At 39.8% G+C, this 20,382-nt stretch overlaps 2 protein-coding genes and 1 long non-coding RNA gene across 3 annotated transcripts; 2 read left to right on the top strand and 1 right to left on the bottom strand.

Annotated features, from left to right (window-relative positions):
* Nucleotides 1-3,684: 3,684 nt before the first annotated feature.
* On the bottom strand, nt 3,685-6,675 carry LOC126867190 (uncharacterized). The gene is made up of 2 exons (XM_050621433.1): nt 5,483-6,675; nt 3,685-4,658 (listed from the first exon to the last, which is right to left on the bottom strand). The coding sequence occupies exons 1-2, from the start codon at nt 6,123-6,125 to the stop codon at nt 3,757-3,759; spliced, it is 1,545 nt and encodes a 514-aa protein (XP_050477390.1). The 5' UTR covers nt 6,126-6,675; the 3' UTR covers nt 3,685-3,756.
* Nucleotides 6,676-7,397: 722 nt separating this feature from the next.
* Nucleotides 7,398-12,043, top strand: LOC126867192 (uncharacterized). The gene is made up of 2 exons (XR_007690169.1): nt 7,398-9,887; nt 11,955-12,043. It is a non-coding gene; the product is annotated as an uncharacterized LOC126867192 (long non-coding RNA).
* Nucleotides 12,044-12,902: 859 nt separating this feature from the next.
* On the top strand, nt 12,903-20,355 carry LOC126866711 (uncharacterized). Its single transcript, XM_050620611.1, has 2 exons — nt 12,903-13,080; nt 15,815-20,355. Exon 2 carries the CDS (start codon nt 15,916-15,918, stop codon nt 19,780-19,782), a length of 3,867 nt encoding a protein of 1,288 aa, XP_050476568.1. The 5' UTR covers nt 12,903-13,080; nt 15,815-15,915; the 3' UTR covers nt 19,783-20,355.
* Nucleotides 20,356-20,382: the final 27 nt, after the last annotated feature.

Raw genomic sequence — 20,382 nt, 5'->3', positions numbered from 1 at the left:
GCCAGGCCAGGCCAGGCCAGGCCAGGCCAGGCCAGGGCAAGGCAGGGCAGGGCCAGGCTGGCAATCGCCGCCGTGTACCCAAACTATAATAGATCGCAGCACTGAATACACTTTGTTTATATAAGCTGTTATGACGGCGTCTAGTTCAAGATCAAAATAAATGGAACTCAGAGTTTCGACTGCCAGTTCCTTCCGAAATACGACGCAACAACCCTATTTCATTGAATATTACCTTGGCGTATTTTGCTTTTTAAGGGAAAAAATGAAAATTTAGCAGTCGCTCTTCGTCCGAACTTGAAATGTGTGTGCGTGTGTGTGCGCGCGCGTGTGTATGTGTGTGTATTCTATATGCATGTGTATATACATATGTATGTATACGTATTTTGTGTTTATGGCGGCCTTAGTATTTTGTTTCTTAAAACTCAGTATAGAGACGATATCGAATGCAAAGCGATTTCGATTATGGAAGACGAACGATTACACAGGAAAGAGAGCAGACGTCGGGATAGCGAAAAAGGGAAGCGATTGCGTTTTTCTTTGTGATCAAAGAGAACCTCTGTCGGTCACCGAATCTGTTACCGAGTCACTCGCTTTTCGTTCTCTGCGTCGTTTGCCAAGAATCGCTTCAACTCCAATGTAAACGTGCTTTTTATTCAAATTTTCAGCTAGACGATACGACGACACATTCTCGGAAGGAAGATACGCGCGAACGAATTCAAAATGTTTATCGGTTTGGCAATGGATATCGTTCGAGAATACGATAAACTCGTTTCGAACAAATCTTTGCACCTTTCTTCTCACGTTCGAAAATATTGCACAAAACGCGCGTTGTTATACATTTGATTTTTGATTATTGCAATGTATTCGTTAGGCTTCGTACGGTTGAAAATTTGATTGGTTTGAGTGATTGATACGATGTAGGAAACCCACATCAGAATATGTATATAGACAAGAAACAGGAGATAGATAGGTTATGAGTGTGTGCGATGCTGCTACTGTTTGGGAAAGCGGCTTTATGGTTTGTTGGGAAAGAAGAAGACGAAGGGGAAACACCGTGAAAAAAAAAAAAAACGAAACGATGAACACCGAGTATGAGAAAGAAAGCAAAAGACAAAGAGGACGATACTAATCCTCTTTGTATGGAAAAACCGAGTGGTCCGCCGAGCAGACTACGAAGCAAAGCAGACTTTCGAATAAGCTATTCAACCAGTGCAATATACCGTACAAATATAGCGTATCCCGTCTAGACGACGTGACTTTTCTATACAAACGAAAAGTTACCTCGTTATTTCGCGAGATTCCCATGGAAAGCGCGGCGAACGGTATGGAAAAGCAATACCGAGATGTTGAAGTAAGCAATTGGTCTTCTTTATCCGATTGTTTTCGCTCGTTAAGCAGCGATCGGCAGATTCCTGACGCAAGTCGAAACAGCTAAAAGCTTTTTATCCACGCGATGCCGCTTTACCGATTGTTCGCGTATAACATTCCCCTTTTTTCCTCACCGCGGCGCGACGTCTTCGTCTAATAAATTCTACTCGAACAAAGACTAAAACGTTTCAGACCATACTCTGCGAGCTATACCTAATAACCTGGTTTAATTAAAGCTATATTCAAAACCGGCTCGTCTACGAGTCGTTTCTTCGATGTCCAATAACGCAACTGAACGGTGAACAACCGCGAGGAACTGGTGCAAACTCGATTCGAACGACTTTATCTCAACGTATGGGACGTACAATACCATTCCCTGTGAAAGAACGTATTCTATAATGTTTGTATGACATCGAGTGACAGTTTGTCCCGATCGAATCGTATGGAAAACAGTATAAAACTAGTGTAGTTTTTCAAGCGATGAATTAAGCGGAAAACATAATAGGGGATCGATTGACAATTAATTGACAAATGTGGGACGTCGTAATTTACAATGTCACAAAAATTCCAATTGGTTCTGAACAAAGAATACTACCGATGATTAACGAGAAAACTCGAAAAATGGGCTTTAAACTCGGTATCTCGGTGAAAAGCTTTGTGTCACGCATACATCGTAGCTACAGAGCGATACGAAGGCAGACAATAGAGGGTAAAGTTATGTCAGAAAGAAAAAAGATATTGTGTACTGGAAGCTCTACTATTACTACGATACGTTCCATCAATGACGCAGATTCGTGAAATGAAAAGAATATTTCTTTTGCTCGGATGCTATACATAGGTGTTATACGTATGCTCGATGAGAAAGTGATAGAAAGAATTTCGTAGCAGTCGTCGCCGCGATTGAGAAATTGTAATTTTTTACTCGTTCGTAATCCTCGAATAGTCGCAAAACGTACTATATCGGGATCGTACAACGAATCGCGAAACTACCAGCGAGAGGTTGAATATTTCAGTTCCATTGAATATTCCATAGTCTGTGATGTGAGTATCTCGTTATCGAACCTTGTCTACAATTCCTATCTCACATTCTTGTTAACGGTAGTGCTTTTTCTCTGCGTATAATATTACGCATACTGAAGCTACATTTAAGATCAGGGCCGTATCTCAGACAGTTTGTCACACCCGATTTGGTTGAAATTTTACAGATAGCTTCATTTTCCATTCGAAGGAAGGAAGACCTTCCGTGCTTCGATTTGATTGAAATTTTGAAAATAACTTCTTTTTAGATAAAAACAACATTTGAGGGAACGATTTTTGGTGATTCGAAGATTAAAATTTAAAATTTTGCGGAAAACGTTTTACTAGCGCAATGTCACTCCCTGCGTTATCGATACAGCGATGAATGCAAAATTGGACAATGAAAATTTGAAGAAGGATATTTACGGGAAGAATCATGAATCCTTGGTATGATAGACATGTACTTAAAGATATCCCTGATACTGCATATCGTATTTTATATAGTTTTGTTTTAGACCTTTTTAACCGGCCGCCATAAAGCGACTGGCAATCCTTGTTAGTGAGATCGTCCCTATTTTGAATAATTACCTTCATTTTATTTTGTAATCTACTTTATACATTTCAATTGGAGTAATGTTTAATTTTTATTGTTCGATAGGTATGATAGAGCGCGGAGGAGATAAGTATCACTTGGTAATATGACCTGACAATAAACGCGACGAAACTATACTACTGTCGTTAATCAAGAAACACACCTTAGCTTTCGAGTCAATAAAAATGTTTCTCGCAAAAGTTATTTTTATCTAAAAGGAACTTGCTCTTGCGGAAGTTAAATTATTCTTTTGTATGTTTGATCCATTCTTAAATCAATCAATGAAACAAAAAAAACCATAACTTCGAGGATGTTTCGTGGAAGAATGCACCGGTTGGTTAACGGGCATAACCAATTTGACCTGTGTGCCATAATTGGTTCGATAAGATTGATGAGAATAATAATAACGGTAGTAGTAGTGCAGTAGCAGTAACAGTAGCTGTAGCAGTAACAGTAGCAGTAATAGTAGTAGTTGTAGTAGCAGTAGAAGTAGTGATAAGAGCAGTAGTGACTGCAGTAATAGTTATAGAGCAGTAACAAGCTATGGTAGTGATTATTTTGACTAGAAATAAAAAAGCACATCGACCGCGTTCTTTTATTCCGCGGACTTCGCTAGACATTGTTTCTGAAATCAATCGACAAAGTCAACGAATTAGAAAAAAACTGCGACTTCGATATTAGCAGTGAAAATAATTGTTTGGGACAGGTACTGAAAAAATACCATTGTTTATTTTCTATTAATAAAATTACGGTTCTTACATTTTAAAATGTAAATTATATTAACCGAAAAAGGCATTGTTGCTGGAGCCCTCTGTCGTGCAATTGTGAAGTAACGATGCAGGGTGGTTAGACATGTTGTTAACGGTTTGTCCTCCCCCTAATCCACCTCCAACGCATCCAGCAGCAATATCGCCGCCACCACCACCAACACCACCACCAACAACACCACCACCACCACCAACACCACTACCACCACTGCTGCCACCATTTGTATCGGCAACTGCAACGGGTGCGGCGAGACCAACGTCGCCACCTCCTAGTCCGACTCCGATTCCAGCTGTTCCGCTAGCATTTCTTGTTCTCGGAGGTTTTACGTCTTGTGAAACTTCGTACGTTTGATTCTGTTGATTTTGTAAATTGATTTCATTGTAGACGAGTTCTTGAATCTTCAACCTAATAAACATTTGTCTATCGAGCGGTAAGCTTTTGAGAGGATTTCGAACACTCATCAAAAAATGATAAGTATCGTCTCCTTCTTCTTCTTGCGAGACTCTTAGTCTCTTTTGCAGAGATTCGAATCTTTTTCCGATCTTACTCATCTTACTCATCTTAGGCGGTGGCATAACTTGATGAAGACCATCGTCGTTCGAGAGTAAAGATTGACAAGAATCACCATCTAAATCGTCAAATTGAGTTTCCTCGTGTCCTTCTAAAATATCGATCTGAGGTTCGATTTGCGTTTCTTCTGGCGACGATCGAAGGGCCGCCGAGCAATTTTGCGATAGAGTGCACCCGATTACTCTTGAATTCATTTGATCTCGCAGGAAGAACAGGCTCTTGAACCAAACCCATTTTGAGTCATGTTCATTAGCGCCACCATCGCATTTTCCTCTATAAGTTTTCTTTAATTCGTTGCGGAAATTGTCTCGTAAGTGCTTCCATTTTGATTTTGCGACGTCCGCTGGAAACGAAGATTCTCCGTTAATTCTTTTGTTACGATAAAAAATTTTTCGAAACTTTCCTACGTGAATAATGCGCATTCGCATGGCTTTGTTACGTTGATAACAAACGACAATTGATAAAATGAAAAATTTATGAAAAATAAATGGCCAAGAAAACATTGCTTCGTCGAGTATAAAATTTTGTAGCGCTCCAAGCGTTTAATCGTTTGCCCACGAATCCAATGGATTCAAATTACCGCGACCTCAGACGGAATATTGTGTAAACAGTAATTAAAATCATGCTCGCTATCAATATTACCACAAATTGTAGGCATTGACTGTAATTAAAAAATTATAGAAATGGCGACGCAATAACGATCGACCGTACGCGCTCTTAGAAAGTAGCCCGTTTTCCAGCAAATAAATTTAATATGTTCAGATTGTAATTGATCTCGACACGACTATATCGTGTACACGTACGTATACACACAAGTTGATCGAGTCGTTCGCTCGGTTATTCGATAGCTTGATCGAGGAATGAAAAGGACACACGACATACACAATACACAATCGTAGGAAGGTGGTAGTGGGGAAGGGAATGGTACGAGTAGAAACAGTTGAAAATGTGACGGTAGAAGGGAAAGAAAAAGTGGAAGGGATGCGATCAAAAGGGGAAGAGAGAGAGATTGAGAGGGAGTAAGGGGGGGGGGAGAGAGAGAGAGAGATTGAGACATAGTAAGGGAGGCGTACAACGACGCAGGCGCAAATAGAAGAGGCGGAAAGAAGAGAGAAGAGCGAAATGGGAAGAGGAAAGAGGAGAGAGAAGAGCGAGGCGTATACTCACTGGAGACCTCGCAAGCCCTCGCGATCTCTCGCCACATCTTTAGAATGACATCGCGATTGTGATAGTTGACGTTCTTCTGGTCCCAGATCGCGGGCCTAGCGTGCACCTCAGTGATCAGTCTCTGGAGATCCATCGTCATCGCGTTCCTACGCGCGTTCGCGTTGCATCTCCTGGACGATCGCTTACTAGCAACTCGACGGTTGAGAAGCGTGTTGCCGGAGCTGAGTGAGGATGCAGCCGCGCGCGAGCCGCTTCCTCCTCTAGTTACGTTTCGTTGAGATTCGTTGGTGTGCGAAAGCCGATTTTTCGGTTGCTTTGTTGTCGATTCCTCGCTGGAAATCACTTGCTCCCCTGGCTGGTGTTGTTCTTCCTTGATCGGTGGGATCGTGTCGACAGTTTCGTTGACGGTGTCTAGTACTTTGCCACCGCCACCGCCACCGCCACCGACGACGACGAGCTCGTCCTCGTCGTCGACGTTACTGTTTCGTCGCTGTTGTCGTCTCCTCCTCTTCCTTTTACGCCTGGCGTTACGAGGACTGCCGGCCGAGGAGGAACTCGTGAAGCCGAGCCGAGCGGAGGATCGCAGGCGAGACGAATCCAGGGCTTTTTCCTCCTCGACTCGTGCACGCGTGCCGCCGTCCATACACGGCCGGTACACGCGCGCGTCCAGCCGGGAAGACGCACACTCGCCTCAACAAACGAGTTCGATACGCGAGATGCTCTTCGTCGAAAGAAAGTCAATTACTGTACGCGCGCACGTTCTCGGCGATACGCCGCCGATCCGCCTGGCTGCTTATCCGCTCGCTAGCCAGCGCCGAGAGCCCAAGTCCGAACCTTCCTTCGCTTTTGCCTACGATTTCAGCTTCGGCTTCGGTCTCGCTCGAGTTTGCGCTCGGCTCCGCTCGGTTCCGCTCGGTCCGACTCGGTTCCGCTTCGCGCGCCACCGCTCGTCACCGCTTGTCACCGCTTGCGATCTCTGCTCGACAACGCTGCTCGTCTATCTCCCTGAATTCTTTACAACTATTTTCCTACCAAACCTCTCCTCTCCTCTCCTTTCCGCTTCGCTCCTCTCCGCTTCTCTCCTCTCCTCGCCGCTTCAGTTTCTTTCCTTTCCTTTGTTCCTTTATTTTCCTAACTACTATCGTCTCGTTTTCTATTATTACTCAATTTTTTACCTTCAGCCTCAAATCCTAATATGCATTTAATACTCGAATTCGAACTTTGCCCTGTTCTGTCCTGTCTCCTTGGCACTCGCGAATTCACCGAGATTCCTGTTTCATCTATAAAATTTTCCGTACCAATTTCCTATCGGATCTTTCTTCACTTCACTGATTCGGAAATAATCGTACGTTCTACGAATGTGTTTCTGCGTTCGTTAACACGTTGCATTTCAATTGATTTTATCGTTTCCTCTTTAGATTATACATTCTCCTAATAAGATGATGTATCTAAGAAATCGAAGGAATTTTCGTTAATACATGGCTCTTTATATTACAGTTATACAAGTATGATTCGTTTTCCGATTGATGTTAGTCCGAAAAGCTATTTGACAATTGCACGTTTTGGTGCGTGTATTTGTCACTAAATAAGCGTCTTGCGCTCTCGGTTCGGTATTTGTCGGCACGGATCGTCCCGGCTCGGCTCGACTCGGCCCGACTCGGATTCACTACGCCGCGATACAACGCGATACGACGCGATGCGACGTTCACGTTCGCCTTTTGGCCTCTTACTCATCGGTAACGCCTGCCGCTTGCGACTCCTGCCATCGCCATAAACTCTGTCGTAATCGCATTGCACGGCATCGTTTGGCTCGGTTTTGCTCGTTGTTACTTGATTCGATTTATTTAATTCATTTGGCTCGACTCGACTCGATTCCCTATGATTCGACTAATCTCTTCCCTATTTCGTTCGATTCAATTCGATCCGAACCGGTTCGACTAAAGTCTCATAAAACACAAGTTAACGAGTACTTACATCTGTATTCAGAAACGATATATCAATCACACTTATATGATAATCTTTTTCGTATAGTTATTTATTAAGCGCGAAGGCTTACTCAAATCTGTTTGTGAAATGACAGAATGAATTTGTTATTAAAATATATAAGTGTAGTCTCTTATTATTATTATACGGTATTATACGTCTTCTTGAGGAGAAACTGCTTTTTCTTAATTGTGATTCGCAATAAAAAAATTAGATAAATTTGTTGGAAATACAAGTACACCTTTAACCACTGTCTGGACTGAATGTATCGTTCCAAATTGAAATTACGAACGGATATATGCATTATACTTGATTGTATACAATCGTGAATGAGTTACAATTTTGCTTATGAAGCAAAATGAAAATTCATCATTTTGAACTTTTTCAAAAAGCATCACCAAGTAATTTTTTAACAAAGTTGTACTAAGTATTACACAATAAACTAGATAAAATCAGAGAAAGGTACTAGGTAGCGTCAAATGTCGGTTTCCAATAGTCGTTCTGGTTACGGAATCTTTTCGTTGATTTTGTCAACGTATTCTTGCACTACTTTCGCAAATTCTTTCTTCACCATATTTGTTATGCTTGTACGAAATATAGTAGTAATAGCTTTGGCCGCAATATTAACTACCGGATCACCTGTATTACATTGAAAAATGGCGTTGAACTTGCTGAAAACAAAGTAAAAATTAATCGATTAGAACTAATTCAATATGCTCTAAAAACTGTGCACCACTTTCAAAACGATGGACAGTTGTGCTAACGCAACAACAAATAACAATTACTCGATTTTAACGATCTTGGCCATTAGGGAGGAAAATTGTATAATAAATCCTCCAATTTCATAGGATCTATTCCATGCTTCAAAATAAAATTGTGAATCGTGGGTAACATCGTGTCCAACAACTTATTAACTTTAGCCGATACCTTCTTAAGCCTGATGTCATTTTCCCTGTGCCGTAAAAAAAGATATATTTTAGAAGCAGTTGATTCTCCTCAAAGTATTCGACATTTCGCGGATGACAAATACAAATACACGATATTTCAGAGTGAGAATTGTTAAGGTAAAGAAAGGATTCGGAAATACAAATCGTTTACTTTATTTTACACACAACAGCTATACATATATCTTACACTCTGAAGACCTCGATAACCTTCTTGCACGCACGCTTATTCTCAACCGACTCTTCCAGATTCTTCTAACATCTGGCGACAGTCTTTTGTCTCAACTAAGACCTGGACGCCCCCTAACGCTTACACACACATTCACATGTACAGTGTAAATGTATCATCTACCCAACAAGAATATGTATTACCAAAACTGATCATACGATCTAAATGTATATATGTATTTATTAACGATAAATATGTAGTGGCAATAACTTACGTGGTATCGACAAAGCTCGAAAAGCTAGCAGTAAACAAAATAGAAAAAGGAAATAGAAAACCAAGTAGAATTTGATAAATCATGATGAATCGATGCAGTCGAATGATCAATTGTCAACAATCTGGCTCCCGATCATCAATCTTCTCTAGTTTTATTGAGTTATCTAAAGACTTATCGAATTATATCGACATTACAACCATCATTAAAAAATTTGATCGAGCAACGGTATAGATTATTGCAACGAATACGTTGATGAATTATACAGAATTTGGACTAAAAGGAATTTAAAATCGTCGTCGGCCGCATACCCTTTGAGTTTGAATTATCATCACGAAATTTCTTGCTTATCCTTGAGGTATTCTCGAATGTACGTCGCTGCACGCTCGTTCTTCGATGTTTTCGACCAACTTATTTTTCACAAAGTGAGTCACGCCGATGTTGATAGACGTCGTTAAACGATCCACCAAAGTACTCTTACTCTTCTCACGAAAAATTCTACTGGACCCGGAAGACGAAATTACTAGATATAGCATCTTAGATCTATAGATCTAGACGATCTTTTCGTCTCTTCCTTATCGGGAAAATAGCAGTTGATAACATGAAGATCAATGGCAATGTTAACGCTGACCGAATTTGTCTCTGCAAATATCTCCTCGCGCTGCTGAATAAGGAGTAGTTGCTGGAAATAATGGAACATTGCTTAAGACATCGTAAAACATGTTTTTTTATTCGATCGAGAAGAATGTTGTTATTAACTATGATTATAAAAATGTGGTCAAACGTAACGTTCGCATCGATACTGAACGTTTCATCTTTGTATACGGCGGTAATGGTAGCAGCACGTTCTATTCTTGATAAGTTGTGTAATTTACCCGAAGAAAAGGAATGGGCTATGTCGATGTAGACGATAAAGGGAAATAGAGAATACTGAAAAGGAACTTTTCAATTGATTTCGAATGTATTCCTTTCGTTCTTTTTCTCCTTTTTCTCCCTTCTTGTCCTCCTTTTAGGTTATGAATCCGATTATTGACAATTGTTTGTATAGATTCACGAACGCTTTAAGATGAGAAGGGAGATCGTATTACTTTCAGTTTCGTAGAAGAAAGCGAATCGGTTCTATGTTTCGAGAGCGGGTCAATTAAAAAGCGAGGTAGGTATATATGTACCTCGGATGACTTTCAGTTTCAGTGTTTGCTGCGTTCTTGTGCACAACGTATATTACAAAAAAATATTGCAGGCATAGTTGAAAAATAAAATTAGGGATTGTGTTTAATTAAGACTGGCGTTGATAGACTGCCCGTCGTTGTGATAACGTGATATCCGTTCTTCGCTGCTTCGTATTTCGATACTCTTTCTTTATGATTAAAACTCTTTGACCGTCTGTCTCTGTTTGTTTCTCTTCCTCCCCCGCCCCTCACTGTGTTAAAAATATGGTATCATTCCGATAACCTTCTTGTTACTTTCCAACATTGAAAATCGAGTTCTATTTACGAGTAAAGGAGGCTCTCGATTAATCGATGAGATATGTAAATCGACGTTTGAAGAAATAAATAGCGAGTTAATTGTTGATGACCAGTTCGCCCGCTACCGAGCTCTAAGGCCGGGCATTTTGCGTTCCTTTTTTTTTTTCAACGCATGAAAGATTATTCGATATTCCGAAGCGAGACAAAATCATGATCACTTCTAACCTTTATCAAGGAGGAGATTAACAGATGTGCAAGAAGGTACAGAGAAAGAATAGCAACGCACCTAAACCGGCTGGCAGCGGAAACGATCCGGGCATCAAACATAAAAAGAAGATTAAAAAGGAAACACCCAACAGATCTCACAAAGGACATAACCTAACAAACAAACACTCACCACACTAAAGAAATAAATTAATCAAATTCGAAGATGGTATCCCACTGGGGGTAGCCATCCACATGTTATATTATTATACCACTAAGCTATAATATTTTACCAAATGTCCTACTGGACAAATTGTAAAATGTAAATAAATAAATAAAAAAAAAAGAACTTCTAACCTTTAAATCAATGCCATGTGTCACGTCGCGTGAGATGGTCCGTGCGACGTCCTTCATTGTCTGAACGTCAAGGCCCAAGCACCATTATACAGACCCTCGATAAATCTAAGGCCCCATCATAAACTGAATCTTATTAGTTTGTAGGAACCTTTAATTCTGCAAGTATTTTCTGGTCTGGTATGTATGTTACTGAAAACAGTCCTTAGGTTTATTGCGCGTACTTATAAATTACGGAGAAAGCGGGTAGTTACCTAACAGAAAAGGTGGATATTTGTCTAACGGAAAAGCCGGTTTTTCCCATGAACAAGGTCACCCGAAGCCACGTCGGTAGGAGGCTTCCTCTTCCAATCTTCATTTATTAACGTTAGCTATAACCAATGGGCATCGCGGATCGTTACCCTCACTTTTTTAACGAAAAGTGTGTACAACGAATCCACGTCCTTAGTTCAAAAGACACACCCACACCGAGCTTTCCTCCGTAATCATACAAGAACGAACTTCAGATGACCCAGGTGCCCACCGGACACGGCGTGTTCGGCGAGTTCCTGAAGAGAATAAGGCGAGAGACGACAGACATCTGCCACCACTGCGGAGAGGGCAGGGACACAGCGCAGCACACCCTGGAGCTCTGTCCGGCGTGGGAGCTGCCCCGCTACACTCTGCGGCACGCCATAGGAGAAACGTTGACCCCCTCAGCGATTGTAGAAGCGATGTTGAGAGGGTCACAGGAATACGAGGCCGTCCGCCTCTTCTGCGAGCGAGTTATGCTCGCGAAGGAGCGAGCGGGAAGGGAGAAAAAGAAAAACTCTCACCCCTGTAGGATAAGACGATGGAGAAGGATGGCAGTCAGACGACCTAGAGCCGCTCCACCGCCGTCCCAACGGATCACGACTGGAAGGAGCGACAGCGCTAGAGGCAATGAGCCCCCCTAACCAATTCAATAGTCGGGAGGTATTAGGACTGGCTCGAACAAGAGGACGCGAGAAGGGGGTGCAACGGAAGTTAATTCATAAGAGGTTCCTGAAGCACTCCTGTCACACGCATAGGATGGTCATCGTGGAATTTTAGTCGGTAGGAGTCCGACACTACTCTGCTGTTACGCGATTACTGCAGCAGCGAGTGTCCATGAGGATTTCTCCGCGTACAGAAAAAAAAAAAGATCGAAAATACACCATGCCAGATCGAATTCTCGAAACGAAACGCAGACGATCACGATCTCATCACAAAGCCACTTTCGATTTCCCTCGAGACACAAAGAAGCAAAGTTTGGCATCATTCGGGAAACAAATAAACTGTGGACCAAACTCTTCCGATTTACCGTTGTTTTTGTTTAGTTTCCGAATTATAAATACTCAAGTGTGCACTTATTTTGTAAATTCGCTTTCACTTGGAAGGAATGCGAGTCTAAATTATCGAACTGGAAGGAACATGGCCTTTCTCACGCATACTATTTGCTGAGACTGTCATACGTATTAAACCGATCGTATAATAAGAAAAGACCTCCTTTGTCGTTGTGATGTCCCAAATAAAATCTTCACAACTACGTTCAAAAACGTGTGGCGGTACGGGCCACGGAACTTTTCAACGGCTCCGGATGCAAAGCGCGACGCCGCCAAAGCGCAACACCGACGTGCCCAATGTACCATCGATATCTTCACACTCTTTCCGCCGAATTCTCGGAAGAGCATACACGTGCCAGCACTGGCGGCACATCTAATGAATGCACGCTAGTGGGGGATATCGATGGGCTACGAAGGGAAGAATCCGCGCGATCCGAAACAAAAGCAGAGTCAGTCTGTCTTGCGCCATTAAATGTGTAACTTCTCGGGACCTTTTGCATAGCAACGCGTCGAACGAACTCGCGGTGTCTATCGTTATTTGTTAGTTGTTACCTGTTGTCTGTTAAGTGTAATTGTTAGTTGTTAATTGTTAACTCTGATTGTTGATTAGTTCTAATAAAACTATTGTCCGTTAAAAACACCAAGAGTAGTTCCTTACGCACCTATCACCATACCACCTCAAACGTATGTTGCAAAGAAATGGGCGTGGTTAAGATAACACATGAGTCACAGTATCCGGACTTGTTAGCCGCTAACGTACAGTATAACTCGAGTGCTCGCACAAGACAGTTCACACTTTGTTCTTTTTGCGCCAGTAAAGCCAATTTTTTTCCATTTCCCAATATTTTCTGAAAGTATACGCATGTAAGTACAATACGTTCGAAGAAATCGAATACAACATTGACACCGCCATTATTACTATCACACACACATATATGTCGAGTGAGCGTCCAAATCTAGGCCCGAGTCGTCTTCGTGGCGGGGGCTTGGGGCAGATAAGGATTCCTCACTGAAGCTATCCATGATTTTTTTTTCACACTGAAGTTATTTTTATTGACACACACAGAATTGTTACAGAGTTGACACAAACTCACGATGATCACACACTCGCGACGCTAGTGGCAATGGTCTTAGGTTCGATAACGAATCCGCGGACAACGGGACGGTAGTCGTACGCACTCGCAAAAATCTAAGTCGGATTCTGTGTTAATATTCACTGACCGTAAGGCGTTAATCTTTTTTTCTCGACGAGATCACAAGAGAGAATGACTTTCCGTCCCGGTGATACCTCAGAGGAAAACTATGACGGGGTGTGTCTAAGGACACGAGATCATCGGATTCGTCGGGGATATCCTACGTTCGGAAAGTAAGGGAAATTGACGTTGCTGCTAATTGGCCAATCTCCATATCGGTAGTTAGAAAAGGATGCTAGCCGCCCTCGAGGGAAGGTTGCTAGTGGGAGACGTCGTTCGTGGAAAAATAGGTCTCTCCTGTCTTCCCGTAACTGGGACAAAGACTGTTTATCTGTTGAAGGATTTTAGGTAACTAGATATTAGTGTTTATAACGGTCCTCGGGCTAGCCGATCACGTACTGCGGAGACGCGTCGGCATCTGGTAAACATCCTGCCCGGAGAATAGGATCTGCGTGTGGCGAGCTACGGGTCAGAAACCGTTGGAATGTTTACTGCCACGTGCCGCTACAAATCTTTCTTTTAAGGAGAGCTATAGGGTTACTCAATGCCTTTGTTAGATGGAGAGTTCGTCCCGTTGACCGCGGCTACGTTCGGCGACTAATTGTCGCCTTGAGCCCAAGCTCATTGTCACAAGTCTCAAACAAATACAATTGGGTAGAATGATGGCAAATTGTTTAATTACAACTGTAGATTTTAATTACAATGTTTTTATGGATTTTCCCGAGGTTTCAGAGGGAAGGCACCGATGTCCTCTTATCTCTGACATATATATGTATATGAAACCTCGGGAGGATCCATAGGGGCATTGTAGTTGGAGTCTACAGTTGTAGACATACATACTGTAATGGTAGCTTTTTTGTTAATATAGGAAAAAGTTACTCAAAATGTTATACACATATTCAAAAATCATTAGGTATCCATAGAAATTATCATTCATAGAAATATTCATAGAAATCATGGAAATAATTATGAATTATTATTTGTGATTGCCCGACTGAATTCAGAGACGACTATATGTAGTACAATGTATGGACATGTACGTGAATACTTACGTATAAATGAAAGAAGGCACTCGCCTAGATACAGCTTTGCACGTGTCACGTAATTTTTGGGTTGGTCGGTGAAAATAAAATATAGTTGAGTCGTAACACAACTATTTACTTGGTTTTAATCAACCTTTATTATGAATTCAGCAATCACAATGTAACACGCACTGAATTAACATAAATCACAATTCACTCCAACCACGTTATGTAAGACTTAGTTACAACAATACATTAACTACGCGACTTATAAGAGTAGAGACCGACATAGATATGTTGACTATTCTAAGGATACAGAATAAGTGAAGTTTTACTGACGATACTGTGTCTGAGGAACACTAGGGGTGGGTGTGTCTAAGGACACGGGACTATCGGATTTGTTGATGACAATTTTGGTTAAGGAAGTGAGGGCAGTAAACACCATCTCCGATTGGATAATAGGACGGTTGGTGGACCCGGAAGGGTTTTAGCCGCCCTCGCGAGAAAGTTGCCAACGGAACATACCAGATGTGGAGGAAACCAACTTTCTAAGCTAACACGTGGTAGACAATAAACATAAAGGGAAATTTAAGACAGGAAATACTCGCTTGGTCCGAAGGACCTTAACTATAAAAACGCCAAGGCCCCCCCTGGTGGGCACTTAAGACTATTGAGGGTGCGCTCCAAGGATATGCAGACATCTGGGTGCCATCCTGTCCGTGGTGTGTGGCCTGGTCTCTGATATGAATTGACGTTACACACGCAACCTCATCGTTTGTTTGTCTAATTTAATAAAGTTAAGATCCATTTTTTTTTTTTCAAAATAGTTCGCTCATGACCGATAAAGCGACCTAATAAAATAATTTCTCGCACTGGAAAACATTTTATTGCGCACGATGTCTACGAGCATGTACCTACTAAACTCGGCAATGATCTAAACTATAAATCGATATTCGATTATTTCATCGATTCTTCAAAGTCATCTAACTATATTTAAAACATGATGCAACCTTATCGATAATTATTCACAGAGCTGCTGCTATTTTGGGTATAGTTGCAAAAAATTGTCTGTACCACACAGTGAATTCTGCCTACAATTGTGCATCCGTGACAGCGAATGCGTTACAACGCAAAATGTTGACTTTTACAACATATTAAAAAATCATTGAAATCCAGAATGGCAGCTACTTTTTAAATATATAATTACTTAACAATGTTATGCAAAATAACGAGTATATACGCGATAAAGTGTTAAATTCACACATATATCACAGAGCTTAATCAAAGCTATAAAACGTTAGTTTCCTTCAAAACTTAATTTAAAAAGATTGTATCTAGGTATAATTAAATTAGTAAACGAGTGTTGCATCTTTTTGCTTGCAGATTTGGCAAGAGCATTTAAAGGACGCGGAATTCTCAGGGGATATTGCTCTATTTCTTATTTATTCTTATATTATTATTTATTATTATTATTCTTATGAACGATGCAAAAACTGCCAAATGAGCCGCACGAGCATAAGGCTGGCCAAACAAACCAGCAGCCACAGCCACAACATTCTACACAAGTAGATAGCGATAGTATTTCTCTGGATCCTGACAAATATGAGCGCCTAGAAATATTTATAAAGACATTTGTTATTAGATTTATAAAAACATTAAACGAATACAGAAATGAGATATCATCAAAAAATAATACAACAGCAGAAAATGCAACAGGGGAAACAGCAAAAAAAGTGATAGAGGAGATCTCTCTGTGGGCATCAATTGCAGTATACCCACTCGTTGTTGCTGCAAAATATTTGCGTAATAGAATTCATAGAGAAAAAGCTAAGACAGTTGTTGAAGTGTTTAGACGTATAAAAGAAAAAGAATTAGAAAATATGTTGGCAGAAGCTGGTGGTAATATCTTTTGCAACTATCAAATTCAGTTTAATATGATCACTGATAAGTATTTGGAAAGAGCAATAGAAAAGTTAGCAATAGATGCCACGAGAAGAATAATAAATTATGTTAATCAGTATAAACAGGATAATCCAGATACGAATGTCTCTGTCTCTGTTAACTTAATAACCGAAGGTGTAAAGTTAGGTAAATCTAGACAAAGCTTTATAATAACAGCAATGCAAAAAATCCCTAAAATGCCTAAACTTGGACATACAATTAAAATATGTGATAAAAAATATAAAACTTCAGAAGTGTACGAGAATCTAGTAGAAATGGATGATGGTACCACTGGTGAATACTGTAGTAAAGAAGGCAATGGTAGTGATTCGAGAAAGTCAAAGGACACATCAGGATCGACACAGATATCAAATGAGGACTGTCAAGAAGTGATAGAACAACCTGAGGAAGAACACAAGTACATTTTATCATTAGAGGAGGTGATAAAAAAAGCAAAAGAAGTATTAAATAAAATGTACAAAGAAGATGATTTTTTTTTAGGAAGAAGATTAAAAGATGAAATGGAAAATATTAATAAAAGGATTGATAAAATGAATGATACACCAAAAAGTATACAGGTAAGAAGACCAATTTATTACAATATGACAAATCCAGTAAAGTCGTTCACTGGAAGAGGTAATGAGTTAAAATGGTTACACGAAAAATTACAAAATGAAGATAGAAGAGCACTAATAATACAAGCGACTGCTGTTATTGGTTTGGGAGGAATAGGCAAGACTGAATTAGTTAGAAAATATGCTATAGAATATGCTGAACACTATAATAACAATGTTATATGGATAGAGTCTGCAACGGATGAAATTTTAACGTCGTTTAAAAACTTAGCAGTTGAAGAGTTGAAAATACCGATCAATGAAAAAATAGGTGAAAATATGCAAGAAAGACAAGTTAAATCTATTGTTAAAGATGTTTATACGCACTTTATCGACGTGAAAAGTCTTTTTATATTCAATAACGCTGAAGAGTACACAGTTATTGCAAAATTTTTACCAACCTCTTTACCTCCTAGTGCTGAAAGACCTTACATTTTAATCACTTCTCGTAATCGGGACTGGGATATAGGTGATGAGGGACAAATACATGTAATGGAATTAAATGTTTTTACTCAAAAAGAAGCTACAATGTTTATTAAAAATTCCATAGAAATAAAAGATGGTTTAAAAAAGGGAGACATAAAAGAGTTAGCAAAAAGATTACAATACTTTCCACTAGCCTTGAGGCAAGCAATTACATATATCAATCAAGAGGAAAAGTCCAGTAAAAGAAGGAGTAAAAGATTTAAGATAAGCGATTATTTGAAAGAACTTGATGAAAACACAAAATTACTTAACGAGGGTTACCACAAAATTAAGGACAGATATTCTGAAACAGTTTTAACAACTTGGGTAACTACCTTAAAAGAGATAGAAAAAGATCAAAATCATGGCATGGAAGCTATAGATATTTTAAATCTCATGGCTTATCTTGCTCCTGACAAGATTCATGCAAGCGAAATGTTTGATTGTGATGGCGTTGAGCTATGCGATAAATATTCAATGATTGATTTAAAAGAAGGGGGAGTGGCAAGTATTCACAGATTAGTACAGGAAGTAATAAGACTAATGTTGAAAGAGAAAAATAAAGAAGAGGAAGTTATAGAAAAGGTTCTAACATTAATAGGAAATAATGAAAATATATCTAAAGAGAATAAAAGTCATGTTACTTCTGTTTGGAACTATGCAAGTAGATATGAAAACTTAGTTCGTAAATTTTATTTCGATTCTAACTCTATTCCTACTTGCGGCTATAATAACGCTACCCCTTTGCACTTGCTCGCTGAAAATGGCAATAATGTAGCAGTTGAGGCTATACTAGACAAGGCTATACTAATGAAAGAAACATTTCCAGAGAAATTTAGTAAGATTATTGATGCTAAGGATAAGTATAACAGAACTCCTTTATATATGGCTGTTGAAAATGGTCACGCAAGTGTTGTTAAACTATTTGTAGATAAGAAAGCAAAAATTGATATTAAGTCTACTATTGTTTACGATTCTCTAACTACAAAAAAGGCTTCAGACTGGACGTTATTACACGTTGCTGCTTTCAACGGCTACTCAGATATCGTTAGAATTCTTGTCAATACGAACAGAAGGCTGGTTGATATTGAGGATAGTATTGGTAGAACAGCAGCAGTTTTGGCTGCTTCCAGTGGCCAGATAGACACTCTTAAAATTCTACAGCCTGAGCAATATAATGTATATTTATTGCATGCTAAGTTTCGTGCTGCTAGAAAAAGTGGCAACTTAGAAGATCTCAAGAATTTTCTAAACAACCTTGAGAAGGAACATCAACTACAGGATATAGTAAATGTGAAATTAGGAGAATGGACTCCTTTGCATTTGGCTGCATTTGCTAATTGGCTAGACATTATAAAAATTCTTATAACGAATAATGCCAAAGTTAAGGATGATGAACCTAGCTTCACACCCTTACACTGTGCCTCTTCCAATGGTCATTTAGATGTAATAAAATATCTTATACGGGAAAAGGGAGCATGTCCTAAAGATATTAACGAAGATGGTTGGACATCATTGCATGCCGCTGCTCAAAATGGCCATCTGGATGTTGTAAAATATTTTATAGATGAGTTTAAAGAAATTGATGTAGATATTACTGATAACGCATGTTCTACACCTTTGCATACAGCTGCTTTTCATGGGAAACTTAATGTCGTTGAATTTCTCTTAAGAAGAGGAGCGAAAATCAAAGCGGTTAATATATTAGGAGCAACACCTTTATTTATTGCTGCTATAAGCAACAACCGTGATGTTTATGACTTCTTGCTAAACAAAGATGCAACAGTGCTTAACACTAGCGATGATCAAACACTTATTGGTAGGCTTAACATTTCAGTGTTACATGTTGCTGCTGTATATAATGATAAACAAATGATCGAAGATTTGATAAATAAAGGTGTAGACAAGGATATTGGCGATGATATCGGTCTAACTCCAGTATGCTTTGCTACATTTTTCGATAGTTTGGAAGCTACTGAGTATTTAATTGCTAGCGGGGCTGCTACCGATGTACGTATAAATATTTCTTTTATAAAAAAGGTCCTTGAAGAAACAGTAAAAGGTAGTACTTCGAAACCTGGTAGTATGCCTAAATTTGTTAGCACATTAATTACTTTTGCTAATATCTTTGATAATGGCACAGAAATATCAGTAAATGACTTGAAGCGTACTGTTGAAAAATTATGTAGTTTATTTCCCGATTTTCGACAACTAATAGATAGTTTAAAGATATATCTAGAACAAAGGAAAAATCCAGATTTAGATCTTCCCTTGCATGCAGTATTTTTTACACAAAAATTTGACATTAATTATAACGATGGTGATGAATAACAGAACGTTTTCGAGTCAGTGGAGTATTTAGCGTAGGTAATAAGACGCGGAAACCTCTCTTGAGGAACCATATCAGGCATCGGTGTTCGCGTCGGACCGCCGATAATCTAAACATTTCGCCGACATCGAACCGTCGATAATTGGGGGGGGTTAAGACCCTTCCTTGTCTACCAACCTTCTTCTTATCCAATCAGAAACAATGACTATTGCCCTCACTTTCCTAGCCAAAATTGTCATCAACAAATCCGATGGTCCCGTACGCTAGACACATCCATCGCTAACTTTCTTCCGCCGCAGCATCGTCACCGAACTTGACTGGATTCTCAGTTTTAAATCAGTCAACATCTCTGGACTGGTTTTACATCCTTAGATCAGTCAACTTCTCCGGACTGATCTTCTATCCTTGGTTCAGTCGCATCTCTTGATCAAGTTCTACCCTTAGTTCAGTCCCTAGTTAACTTATATCTATACGCACCAGCGTAACTATCTATGTCTATAAAGTTGTCGGAATAAAGCGTGAATTGTAACCTATTAACTCGGTGTATACTCGAAATAAAAAGATTGGATGAATTTGTTGAAAATATAAGTACTCCTTTAACT

Source organism: Bombus huntii, chromosome 6 (assembly GCF_024542735.1).
Source record: "Bombus huntii isolate Logan2020A chromosome 6, iyBomHunt1.1, whole genome shotgun sequence".
NCBI lineage: Eukaryota > Metazoa > Arthropoda > Insecta > Hymenoptera > Apidae > Bombus > Bombus huntii.
Note: the sequence above shows the minus strand (reverse complement) of the source record. Positions and strands in the feature narration are given on the sequence as shown.

Coding starts and splice junctions, on each gene's coding strand:
- LOC126867190 (XM_050621433.1), bottom strand. CDS start 6,125: ATGGACGGCGGCACGCGTGCACGAGTCGAGGAGGAAAAAGCCCTGGAT. Junction 4,659..5,482: donor GAGGGCTTGCGAGGTCTCCA/GTGAGTATACGC, acceptor CTTCGTTTCCAG/CGGACGTCGCAAAATCAAAA.
- LOC126866711 (XM_050620611.1), top strand. CDS start 15,916: ATGCAAAAACTGCCAAATGAGCCGCACGAGCATAAGGCTGGCCAAACA.